The sequence below is a fragment of the Pistacia vera genome, unplaced genomic scaffold (assembly GCF_008641045.1).
Source record: "Pistacia vera cultivar Batoury unplaced genomic scaffold, PisVer_v2 Contig11, whole genome shotgun sequence".
In the NCBI taxonomy this organism is placed as follows: domain Eukaryota; kingdom Viridiplantae; phylum Streptophyta; class Magnoliopsida; order Sapindales; family Anacardiaceae; genus Pistacia; species Pistacia vera.
Window position 1 is genome coordinate 703,403 of NW_022195137.1, and position 12,874 is coordinate 716,276.

At 38.4% G+C, this 12,874-nt stretch overlaps 1 protein-coding gene and 1 pseudogene across 1 annotated transcript; both read right to left on the reverse strand.

Annotated features, from left to right (window-relative positions):
- Window positions 1–298: 298 nt before the first annotated feature.
- LOC116138404 lies at window positions 299–3,306 on the reverse strand (annotated as a pseudogene).
- A 394-nt stretch (window positions 3,307–3,700) lies between these two features.
- Window positions 3,701–9,915, reverse strand: LOC116138190 (squamosa promoter-binding-like protein 1). The gene is made up of 10 exons (XM_031423919.1): window positions 9,018–9,915; window positions 8,612–8,793; window positions 7,775–8,301; window positions 7,511–7,585; window positions 7,315–7,422; window positions 7,067–7,184; window positions 6,811–6,952; window positions 6,499–6,649; window positions 5,107–5,739; window positions 3,701–4,426 (listed from the first exon to the last, which is right to left on the reverse strand). The coding sequence occupies exons 1-10, from the start codon at window positions 9,599–9,601 to the stop codon at window positions 3,983–3,985; spliced, it is 2,964 nt and encodes a 987-aa protein (XP_031279779.1). The 5' UTR covers window positions 9,602–9,915; the 3' UTR covers window positions 3,701–3,982.
- Window positions 9,916–12,874: the final 2,959 nt, after the last annotated feature.

Consider the following 12,874-nt stretch of genomic DNA (forward strand, 5'->3'; position numbering starts at 1 on the left):
CAGTAGTCAAATCAATGTAAGACATTTAGCATGAAAACATTTCCACTAATAAAGGGATAGTAAAGAAAAATCAAACTAAAGTTCACACCATCTATTTCACAGCATGGTACCCAGGTTTTATCATCATACAAAGAAAATATTGTTTGTCAAACAGAAAAATTGTGAGCAGCACTGACAGCAGAAGCAAATAAACAGAATAGATGATCCACACTCATAGATAATTGCTCATAATATAGATGACAACAACAGCCTATTTATGAGAATCAAAAGAAAACAGCACCTCAATAAATCCTTCCAGTCACTTAGGGATTGAGCAGAAAAGTTTACACACTGGAGTCATCATGCTCCTTGAAGCTGTCAACATCATCCCTACTTCGTCAGTAGTTTCCTGAACAATATACTTCCCTTCCACTGCACAGAGTAACCTGTAAAAAAGAGGCTTCAGGAATACAATAGGCTGTAGAATATAAATACAATAAAAATACAGGACACAATCAAATCTAATTCTATACAGTTTACAAAACTGTCAAAGATGACACCAAAAAAAAAAATTAATTCTAATTTTGGACAACAGAGACCTTGTGGGTGGCGAGCCAGGTTAACGCCTTTAACTAAAAATTGTGCCTCTCTGATGCAGATATTGCAATCGGCTGACGCTTAGAATTTGACTGTGTTGTTATATCTAAGAGGCAAGGATGTGTCTACAACAACCTGACCTGCAGCATTAAAAAAGTAATAATAATGAAAAAACTTCCTATGAAAGTGTAGCTACACTTTCAATTTAACATACTAATCATGTAAACTTTGAAAAAGCAGATATAAATAGACCATTGTAAATGAATGCTATCTGATGTTGCACTCTAAAATAAACCCATCCAGTCGTCCAGAAAGAGTCATTTGAGAGTTCCAGAAGCCTACTCAAACTAAAAGTCAAATCACAACAAAGCTGCAAAAACCGCAAGTAATAGTTGTAAGATCAGTAATGTTGCCTCGAAATAGAATATTAAGAAAAATGAAGTAAGGATATAGAAGGAAAAAAACATTTCAATGTAAATGATTTCATCAAGAGAGCTTACTTCCTCCCAAGAGCTTCAGCCTGACGAAGATAAAAGTCAGAATGACACAACCAGGCCTAATATAGCTCTCCATATCAGTAGGACTGTGAGAGAGCAGTCAGGATCGCAAGTTGAAACATTTTAAATAACAACACTTCCTGAGATGGGAAACTTGGAAGAGTTGCACTAACTACATTTACAGTTGAAGTACCTGTGCTCGCAGGACACGAGGAAAACATTGTGTTCTTTCCCAAATAGCTTAAACACAATCCGATCTGTGCGGCTCTGAAATGGGCAAAGCAACAAAATCACAAAACTTAATGTGGGAATTCTACTCCAATCTACATGACTGCACATTAAGTTGCATGTTTCTTGCATCACATGTGAATCCAGCAAGTCTTCTATTACAGTGCATTATCGTTGATAATTTAGATAGGCAACTAACTTATGTGCATTCAGCTACATAATACCTGTGCATCCCACTGGAACTAGAAGGTGACTGGGCGATGCTGAATCTGAGTTCCCACTAGTCTGGGGGGGACTTGACTGTTGAGAGTCTTGTTGTACCCATGAAGGAATCAAGGGAGCTACTCCCGGATTTGCAGGGACAGGGGATCTCTCTACATCTTCTGTGCCATCATCTGAGTCAACATATATGTCATTCAAATCAAACTTATTCATTTTTATCCGCCCAGCAGCACCATTTTCAACTTCTGCACCCCTGGTTTTATGACCATTGGCCCTTGCTGTGGCATCCCGATACAGGTAACATTGAGATGTTGTCGGAAAGGCCTAGGAGGACCTTGACCATTTGCCATCATAGCTGAAACTACTTCTGAGTTCCAACAGAAGCGCCATGATTATCATACTTTGAGGTTCCTGCAAGAGCAGCTATGCTTCTCCTCCATGTTCACCAGGAGGAACAGCAAGGCTCCTTAGAAGATGAGATAGCAGATCCTGACTGTTTTCGGTCTGATCTATTGGCTGCAGTCAGGTAAAATTATTAACGGTCAGCAAAAAACAAACAACGAAATGTTTCCATCTTTTCTGATCGGCATAACACAAACAAGTTTTATTTTAATGTATAAATCTGCACTTCATTCAGAGAAAATGAGTTCAGGAAAAAATGTCTCCTTTTCACCTATTGTTTATGTATCTTCTATGTAGGATATCACCAGCCTATTAGCCCATAAATGGTGCAATCAAGGTTAGAAGAAGAAGAAGAAAAATCTAAGGTAAAATCAGGCTTCATTTTTGTCATGGGAAAAGCACAGAGTTACTCACATGCATATTGGAAAGTATCCTTAAGAGACTATCAACAGATAAACACTAGTCTGATCATCATTAAGTGAGTTCCATTACTGACAGGATCGGATTGGTTTTCCTCCTCCGTTTATTAGCCCTGCTAAACGCCTGCGGCAACTCCTCTTCCCTCACAAACTCTTGAAGGACATGAAATCTGCCAAAAAGTTCAACAAAATATCATTTACCACACCTTAAACCAAAAGTATGGACAAAATTCTGTTCATGTTCATTATTCTAGGCTCTAAAGGCTGGATTGTATTCCAATATTACCAAGGCAAGAGTTAGACAAGCACAAGTTCCATGACAAGATAAGAAGTTTATGATACAAAACTAATAATTCATGACACAAGAAACTCAGAAGTAAGTCCTCACCTACTACATTGCTGACAAAACCGCTGCATAACATTCCCCACAAGCGCCCTGCTGGCCTTGGAATGCATCTCACACACCTTGCCGCCTATGATAATCCTTGGACCTGTCAGATCAGCCCCACAATCCTCACCTGACAAACTGCACGGTTCGAAGAACTGCACCAAATTAGTTTTCTTTTCCACTAGCTCCTTCCCAATTGCCCACCTCCCTCTCACAGACCGGAAAACCATTGCCGCCAAGTTTTAAACTAAGTCCACCTGCCGCCTCGTATGAATTATGATCATCAACTAAATAACCCTCCTTTTCTTCTCCAAGTCTCTCTTCCCCTTCTCAATTCCTTGAATCCCTTCATCCGAACATGACGATGAACTATTGGTGAATTTCCAGTGCCAAGTGGGAAAAAATGGCGGCCCACGTTATTATTAGGCACCGGATTCAATGGGCTGGCAATGAAAAAGTCACCATCCCATTTCAATCGTTCAAGTCCCATCTAGATTCTTTTACCTACTGCCCGCAAATCCATGGAATTCATACCATAGAAATGATGATTTTCACCTCTAAATCTAGTCTCCATGTTGAAACTCAGATAATAAATTGAAAGATCCCAATCCAGTAAGTGAGCTTAGAAATTAGAAAAAATCAGTAAAACCCCCGAAAAGTAAATCCAATTTGACGACAGATCAGAGTTCAAAACCCCAAAAACTAAACCCCTAATTTACTAATCAGCTTCACTTCTTCCCCAAAAGTCCAAAAACAGTACACCAACACATCCATGGTTCCAATTAAGAGCAACCCACATAACAGTGAATTAAAATTGACCACAAACCCTTCAAAATCAGCTATAAAACCTCCCAAATCATTGAATTCCAACTTTGCACCACTGAGCTGTCCACATCCAATTGTTAGATTCATACCCAACCTCAAAAGATAATAAAAAAAAAAAAAAAAGTGAAAATAAAATAAAACTATAAGATAGAAGCGTTACAAGCGTAGCGATCTCACTAATGCTCTCTCTGCTCAAATCAAAGTAAAATCACCCGAGTCAAGAGCAATGCAGTTGGTGTACTTAGTACTTACATGTTGATAAAGGTTGACTCGATAATAAATAAATATGTCAATAATATTACTGACTCCGAAATTGAAATCCACCTGCACACACCGTTATACAACTCTCAACTTTACAATCTAGAAATGCATACAAATACAGATCACCTATAACCGGTTATTATCAAGTTGGGAGTTAATATACTTCAGCTTGTTCCATAGTCCAGCATTTCCCACCTGAATGGACGGAACACGTAAAGAACTTCAGGACAGCTTTTAAATAGTAGAGCCACACACACACACACTGCAGCAATAGCCACCATTGAGAGCATTGTAGGCCTGTACACCAGAAACCTGCCCGCTGTTCCATAACCCGGCTTCTGGTGGCAAAGCTTGCAGCCACCGTGGTTGGGTCTGATTGCAGTTCGTGCTATCTCAAATGTACCACTCAAATCATCATTTTGCTTCTGGTTTATGTTACAGCCTGCAACAATGGCAGGCATGTCAACAACCACATGGCCAGAAGCTGGTCTCTTAACAATCTTCTTCTGCACCAGGTGGATGTACGAATAGTGTCCACGCAAACGTGCATAATCTTCAGGTGTAGAGCCTGTGCTGTCATGAGCCTTCTTCCATGCTTGAATTCCCACCTGATACAGAGACACCAAGTTGGATGTTTAAAGGCAATGGTATCTTTGATTTCAATATTTCGACTAATAACAAAAAAGATGCCCTTGATTTCCAATAATATATCTTAAAGTAAACAGAAAAACAAGGATATCATGCCCTCTATATGAGAAACAACAACTAACTGTTCCATAGTAGTAGATATACGCTGGACAACCACTATATGAACTCTACATGTAGGACATGGCACTTGCTAGGACATTCAACATTAAGATCAGACAAGGATTGAGTTGAAAATTAGCTATTAACAGACAAAAAATGTATCCTGACCCTGCACCCAACAGCCACCCACTAACCATCCCCAAGATAAATCTGAATAATGTTTTAATTTGGGAGAGCAAAACAAGAATCCAGGTCCACCTTACTAACAATTAGCTGCTTCTTTTTTTTTTTTTTTTTTTCTTTTTTTCTTTTTTTTCTAACTGCTAATGGTAAACTTGCTTCTGTCCACACATTGCATCATCCACAAAACATAAAGTTTGAGATTAATGCAGTTGATCGAATCAAGTCAATACAAATTCCAATTATTGAGTTGGCTTAGACACTAGTATGCAGTATGAAATTGCAAAGTCATGCTAAGATATAGGAATACCAAGTTCACCATATTTCTTTTTCATCAAGTTCAGAAAATTAGAGGAATTACCATTCCAGGATCATCAGTCAGTGCATCCAGTACATCCTCAGAGCCATCTTTACCGGCTGCAATGTGAAGAGGTGTCAAACCTGCAGGGCCTGTGACATCAGGTCTGAACAGAAAGCCATCAGAATCACCATCAGGCTGATTGTAATCAGATCCTAATCGGTCTGAAACTTTCTCAGGAACATATCTCAAAAGGAGATCCACCAGAGGCCGACAATTTTTCCTCACGGCCCTGTGAAGGAGTCCCAACTCTGACAATGCAAGGTTCAGGGAAGGGTGCTCCCCTGAACCCACGGTTCCATCAAGCAGAATGTTTAATAGCTTCTTTACTACAGCACACCATTCACGGTCCATGGCGAATTCCATGAGCCATTTGAACCGTCTTAAAGGAAAAAGGTCTGTGTTAGGATCCAGGTGGCCTAGTCTAGAGTTTAATTGATTTCTGTGAAGAAGCCAACCAATTTCATTAACGAAATCCATGGCTTGGTTTTTGGCTTCCAGCTTTCCGGTCCGCACAGCATCTGCATCTGTCCCAGTCAATTCCAATGCATTTTCAAGCATTCGGATCTCCAAACAAACATCCTCTTCTGCAACTATAAAAGGAAAGAAACTGCTACTGAAACCATGATCTTCAATCTGGACAAGGTCAAGCAAACAATAAAATGAGCTTCCAGCAGACAAACTAGACTATGATCTATCTTCTCTGAACAACTGGCAGCAAGAGTCAGCATATGCACAGATATGATATAATAAACAAACCAGCTTAGAATTAGCATTTACCAGAAAACCAATCACCCAAACGAGAATAGAACTTGGCATATTGCCAGAATAAACTGAACACCATGTCCATTCATACAACACAGGAATTATATTTATTTAGCAAACAGGACAAATTAGGAGAAAACTAAGACAGAAATCACAGTATCGTATATGCATTAAGTACTATATGAAAAAAGTAGAATGATTGAAAATAAAAATAAAACAGGAAGATCAGAAGCAATTAATCTTCATCTTTTTTCTAATGTTTCTTCTGTTACAATTTATTATTGCCAATAAGAAATCAATAAAAAATTGAGGTAGCAGCTACTGCTCTTCAAACATCATATTCCAGTAGTCCAAATCAATGTAAGACATTTAGCATGAAAACATTTCCACTAATAAAGGGATAGTCAAAGAAAAATCAAACTCAAAGTTCACACCATCTATTTCACAGGCATGGTACCCAGGTTTCCTCATCCATACAAAGAAAATATTGTTTGTCAAACAGAAAAATTGTGAGCAGCACTGACAGCAGAAGCAAATAAACAGAATAGATGATCCACACTCATAGATAATTGCTCATAATATATGATGACAACAACAGCCTATGTTATGAGAATCAAAAGAAAACAGCACCTCAATAAATCCTCTTCCAGTCACTGTAGGGATTGAGCAAGAAAAGTTTACACACTGGAGCTCATCATGCTCCTTGAAGCTGTCAACATCATCCCTTACTTCGTCAGTAGTTTCCTGAACAATATACTTCCCTTCCACTGCACAGAGTAACCTGTAAAAAAGAGGCTTCAGGAATACAATAGGCTGTATAGAATATATAAATACAATAAAAATACAGGACACAAATCAAATCTAATTCATACACAGTTTTACAAACTGTCAAAGATGACACCAAAAAAAAAAAAATTAATTCTAATTTTGGACAACAGAGACCTTGTGGCTGGCCGAGCCAGGTTAACGCCTTTAACTAAAAATTGTGCCCTCTCTGATGCAGATATTGCAATCGGCTTGACGCTTAGAATTTGACTGTAGTTGTTACTTCTAAGAGGCAAGGATGTGTCTACAACAACCTGACCTGCAGCATTAAAAAAGTACTAATAATGAAAAAACTTCCATATGAAAGTGTAGCTAAACTTTCAATTTTAACATACTAATCATGTAAACTTTGAAAAAGCAAATATAAATAGACCATTGTAAATGAATGCTATCTGATGTTGCACTCTAACATAAACCCATCCAGTCGTCCAGAAAGAGTCATTTGAGAGTTCCAGAAGCCTACTCAAACTAAAAGTCAAATCACAACAAAGCTGCAAAAACCGCAAGTAATAGTTGTAAGATCAGTAATGTTGCCTCAGAAATAGAATATTAAGAAAAATGAAGTAAGGATATAGAAGGAAAAAACATTTCAATGTAAATGATTTCATCAAGAGAGCTTACTTCCTCCCAAGCAGCTTCAGCCTGACGAAGATAAACAGTCAGAATGACACAACCAGGCCTAATATAGCTCTCCATATCAGTAGGACTGTGAGAGAGCCAGTCAAGGATCTGCAAGTTGAAACATTTTAAATAACAACACTTCCTGAGATGGGAAACTTGGAAGAGTTGCACTCAACTACATTTACAGTTGAAGTACCTGTGCTCGCAGGACACGAGGAAAATCATTTGGTTCTTTCCCAAATAGCTTAAACACAATCCGATCTGTGCGGCTCTGAAATGGGCAAAGCAACAAAAATCACAAAACTTAATGGTGTTATATTCTACTCCAATCTACATGACTGCACATTAAGTTGCATGTTTACTTGCATCACATGTGAATCCAGCAAGTCTTCTATTACAGTGCATTATCGTTGATAATTTAGATAGGCAACTAACTTATGTGCATTCAGCTACATAATACCTGTGCATCTCCACTGGAACTAGAAGGTGACTGGGCCGATGCTGAATCTGAGTTCCCACTAGTCTGGGGGGGACTTGACTGTTGAGAGTCTTGTTGTACCCATGAAGGACAATCAAGGGAGCTACTCCCCGGATTTGCAGGGACAGGCGATCTCTCTACATCTTCTGTGCCATCATCTGAGTCAACATATATGTCATTCAAATCAAAATTATTCATTTTGATCCGCCCAGCAGCACCATTTTCAACTTCTGCACCCCTGGTTTTATGAGCACTTGGCCCTTGCTGTGGCATCTCCGATACAGGTACATTGAGATGTTGTCGGAAAGGCCTAGGAGGACCTTGACCATTTGCAATCATAGCTGAAACTACTTCTGAGTTCCCAACAGAAGCGCCATGATTCATCATACTTTGAGGTTCCTGCAAGAGCCCAGCTATGCTTCTTCCTCCATGTTCACCAGCAGGACCAGCAAGGCTCCTTAGAAGATGAGATAGCAGATCCTGATCTGTTTTCTGGTCTGATCTATTGGCTGCAGTTCAAGGTAAAATTTATTACAGGTCAGCAAAAAACAAACAACGAAATTGTTTCCATCTTTTCTGATCAAGGGCATAACACAAACAAGTTTTATTTCAATGTACAAATCTGCACTTCATTCAGAGAAAATGAGTTCAGGAAAAAATGTCTTCCTTTTCACATATTGTTTATGTATCTTCTTATGTAGGATATCACCAGCCATATTAGCCCATAAATGGTGCAATCAAGGTATAGGAAGAAAGAAGAAAAATCTAAGGTAAAATCAGGCTTCATTTTTGTCATGGGAAAAGCACAGAGTTACTCACAATGCATATTGGAAAGTATCCTTAAGAGACTTATCAACAGATAACCACTAGTCTGATCATCATTAAGTGAGCTTCCATTACTGACAGGATCCGGATTGGTTTTCCTCCTCCGTTTATTATGCCCTGCTAAACGCCTGCGGCAACTCCTCTTCCCCTCATCAAACTCTTGAAGGACATGAAATCTGCCAAAAAGTTCAACAAAATATCATTTACCACACCTTAAACCAAAAGTATGGACAAAATTCTGTTCATGTTTCATTTATTCTAGGCTCTAAATTGGCTGGATTGTATTCCAAATATTACCAAGGCAATGAGTTAGACAAGCACAAGTTCCATGACAAGATAAGAAGTTTATGATACAAAACTAATAATTCATGACACAAGAAACTCAGAAGTAAGTCCTCACCTACTACATTGCTGACAAAACCGCTGCATAACATTCCCCACAAGCGCCCTGCTGGCCTTGGAATGCATCTCACACACCTTGTGCCGCCTATGATAATCCTTGGCACTGCTCAGATCAGCCCCACAATCCTCCACCTGACAAACTGCACGGTTCGAAGAACCTGCACCAAATTTAGTTTTCTTCCCACTAGCTCCTTCCCAATTGCCCACCTCCCTCTCACAGACCGGAAAACCATTGCCGCCAAGTTTCAAACTAAGTCCACCTGCCGCCTCGTATGAATTATGATCATCAACTACAATAACCCTCCTTTTCTTCTCCAAGTCTCTCTTCCCCTTCTCAATTCCTTGAATCCCTTCATCCGAACATGACGATGAACTATTGGATGAATTTCCAGTGCCAAGTGGGAAAAATTGGCGGCCCACGTTATTATTAGGCACCGGATTCAATGGGCTGGCAATGAAAAGATCACCATCCCATTTCCAATCGTTCAAGTCCCATTCTAGAGTTCTTTTACCTACTGCCCGCAAATCCATGGAATTCATACCATAGAAATGATGATTTTCACCTCTAAATCTAGTCTCCATGTTGAAACTCAGATAATATAAATTGAAAGATCCCAATCCAGTAAGTGAGCTTAGAAATTAGAAAAAATCAGTACAAACCCCAGAAAAGTAAATCCAATTTGACCGACAGATCAGAGTTCAAAACCCCCAAAAACTAAACCCCTAATTTGATCTAATCAGCTTCACTTCTTCCCCAAAAGTCCAAAAACAGTACACCAACACATCCATGGTTCCAATTAAGAGCAACCCACATAACAGTGAATTAAAATTGACCACTAAACCCTTCAAAATCAGCTATAAAACCTCCCAAATCATTGAATTCCAACTTTGCACCACTGAGCTGTCCACATCCAATTGTTAGATTCATACACAACCTCAAAAGATAATAACAAAAAAAAAAAAAAAAAATGAAAATAAAATAAAACTAAACAGAATAAGTAAACTTGCCCGGATGTTAAGTAAGAAAAATGTCGCCGGAAAGAGGAGGAAATGTTAGGATTATGGGGATGTGAAAGTGTTAGCTTTTTGTGAGTGTATTTTCATTCTGTATGGTAATGGTAATGTTATGGTACACATTAACAGATTAAATTTAATCGACACAGTACAACCAACACAAATGGTGGGTCCTCTTTTCACACTGCGTGTCTCTCTCACACACTTGATAAAATAAAGATGCCTCGCTTTTTCCTCCCTTCTACTCCTAACTCCTTCCTTCCAAGTGTTATTTTCCGCTGCTTCGCGGACGTTGACTAATCACTTTCATTAGTAGATCAATTACTGATCTCTGGTATAGGAATAGTTGACTTCATGATAATGGTTGCTGTTTAAGAATGTTTGTAAACTGTAGGCTATAGTGAGATACAGAGAATCATAACCTTAGTCTTTTTTTAATTATTCGTGTTGATTATAACTGGCTCAAATAAATCCAACGTGCAATAACTGATAACAGATCCTTCCTATTATTACTCTTACTCTTAATCTCCCTGACCCTGACCGGTTTACTTGGATCACTGGATTTTACCCTTTCTTTTTGTGTTTTCTCTTCTCAAATCTAGGACAATAGTTTCCTTAAAATCAAATTTAATTCATTCTTTTAATAATATGAGAGTTATTTAATTTTTGTCTTGATTTGAGAGTGCATTTATGACATCAATGAACCCGAAAAGAAAACGTTTAAAATTAGAGACGGGATATAGAAACAAACAAAGAAAAAGGAGATTTGTTAGTATTGCTGCTGCACCGATTGAGTAGAAAATGTGGATGGATTCACTGCTTCTGCACCACCATCCAATAATGTCTGAAAGCAAACTAAACTAAACCAAAGAAAAACTGCCGGATCAATTAAACAAAATTAAGTTGTTGACTCTGAGGTTTCAAATAAACGCCCAGCTACTAGTCAGCCCAAACAGTCCGCCGGTAGCCCATCTTCTTAACCCGGTTAAACTAAGTTCGGGTTATTTTATCTAGAGTAAACGACATATTCTCATCCAAGGTTTGACAAAACCCCAAGTTGGTATCCTATATTATATTTATTCTAAATTCTCACTCTTAAAATAACAGTGTTAGCAATTTTTAGGGTTTAGAGGGTGCAATTATCATAATGCCCTTAACCCTAAAATAATAATTTATGTTTTAACCCCTAAATTAGTAGAACTATAAACTTACCATTTTATTTTCAAATTATGTCAAAAGCACCCTTGGTCACTGCACACCCTCATTGGAAACAACCTGATCTAGGCTGTTTCCGACAGCTTCGAACCCCCTGGTCATTTCCATCACCTTCCCCGTAGTCCGTTGTCCAAAACCCCTCTGGTTCCTGACTCATTGGCCCCTCCAATCGCTGACGTTGTTAGGCTTAGGGTTTCGCTATTCTTCGCCGATGTCATTAGGCTTAGGGTTAATAATTTGTGATCAATAATATCAAATCTGGAGTTTTTATTTGATTGCAACCAACAAAATCTATAAAACATGTTCACAGGAATCATATTGTCTGAGCTAGAATATATTTTAAGTTTCTTGTCAGGTTTTATAGATTTGGAGACAGTGGTCGCAGTGGTGGTGTCCAATTGGATTTTCGCAGCCGGAATCCGACGAAGAACAACAGAATCCTAAGCCTAACGATGCCGGCGATTGGAAAGGCTAATGAGTCGGGAACCAGTGGGGTTTTGGACGACGGACTACAGGGAAGGTGATGGAGGCGACCAGGGGGTTCGACGCCGTCGTGACCGATGGTGTTTTTGACATAATTTAAAAATAAAATGGTAAGTTATAATTCTACTAATTTAGGGGTTAAAACATAATCTATTAATTTAGAGTTAAGGGCATTATGGTAATTGCATCCTCTAAACCCTAAAAATTGCTAACACTGTTATTTTAAAGGTAGGAATCTGGAATAAATGTAACCTGGGATACCAACTTGGGATTTCGTCAAATCTTGGGTGGGAATATGTCATTTACTCTTTTATCTAATCTCAAAGGAAAAAAAAAATTAAAGAATAAGAGCACCAATTTCGGGGTTGCGTAATTGGATTTGTAATGTTGTACTAAATCTCATGGAAAAAGCAAGCTAAAAGAAGCAAATGGCATGACAACTCAATATTCACATCACATGGACACAATATATGGACAGCCGAACAGGCTACCTTAGCATTCATGGACCACATAAAAATATTGCTCACTGTTAATGACTACTGAAATTTGCTTATATTAGCTCATTGTCATATCAATACAAGGCTTGCTAAACAGAAAGTGAATGAAAATTTGAAGAAAATGAGGAATTCGAGAGCTTACTCCATTGAAGGTATATTCGTACAATACCAGTTTTGGAGAGGAGGTTCTTCAATGATCAGGAATTTTACTTGTTATAGCATACTTTTTTCACACATAACTTAATTTTGTTAGCATAATAACAACCCAATAAAAAGGATAGCTGAAATTTTATTTAATAGAATGTGGATTGGTAAGTTTGTCACTAAAATGGCGTTAATGAGTGGTTGAAGCACAATATTATATGGCTGTTTACTGAATCAAACTAAATAGTTGACCAAAAAAGTAACTTCTACTTCTAGTACTTGTTTTATCATATTCAATGTTGAATTGCCTGTTCAAATTCAACACTTGAGAGCCGTATTAGTTCATCTGCGGTTGTTCAATTTGAAGTTCTAGATAGGCCATTGTACCAAACAAGTTAGTGGTGATATGAAAAGCTAAAAAAATAAAATTTTATTCCTTTCTTAATGTACTTTTTTCCGGTTTTCCTTTTCCCAGGGGCGGGTTATATGTAGGTAGTGGGCA

Excerpts from the sequence above, each read along its gene's own strand:
- LOC116138190 (XM_031423919.1), bottom strand. The coding sequence starts at position 9,601 with ATGGAGACTAGATTTAGAGGTGAAAATCATCATTTCTATGGTATGAAT. Across the intron at positions 8,302-8,611 it reads GATACTTTCCAATATGCATT|CCAATAGATCAGACCAGAAA; the intron begins GTGAGTAACTCT and ends CTTGAACTGCAG. Across the intron at positions 5,740-6,498 it reads CTGGAAGAGGATTTATTGAG|ATTGAAGATCATGGTTTCAG; the intron begins GTGCTGTTTTCT and ends GACCTTGTCCAG.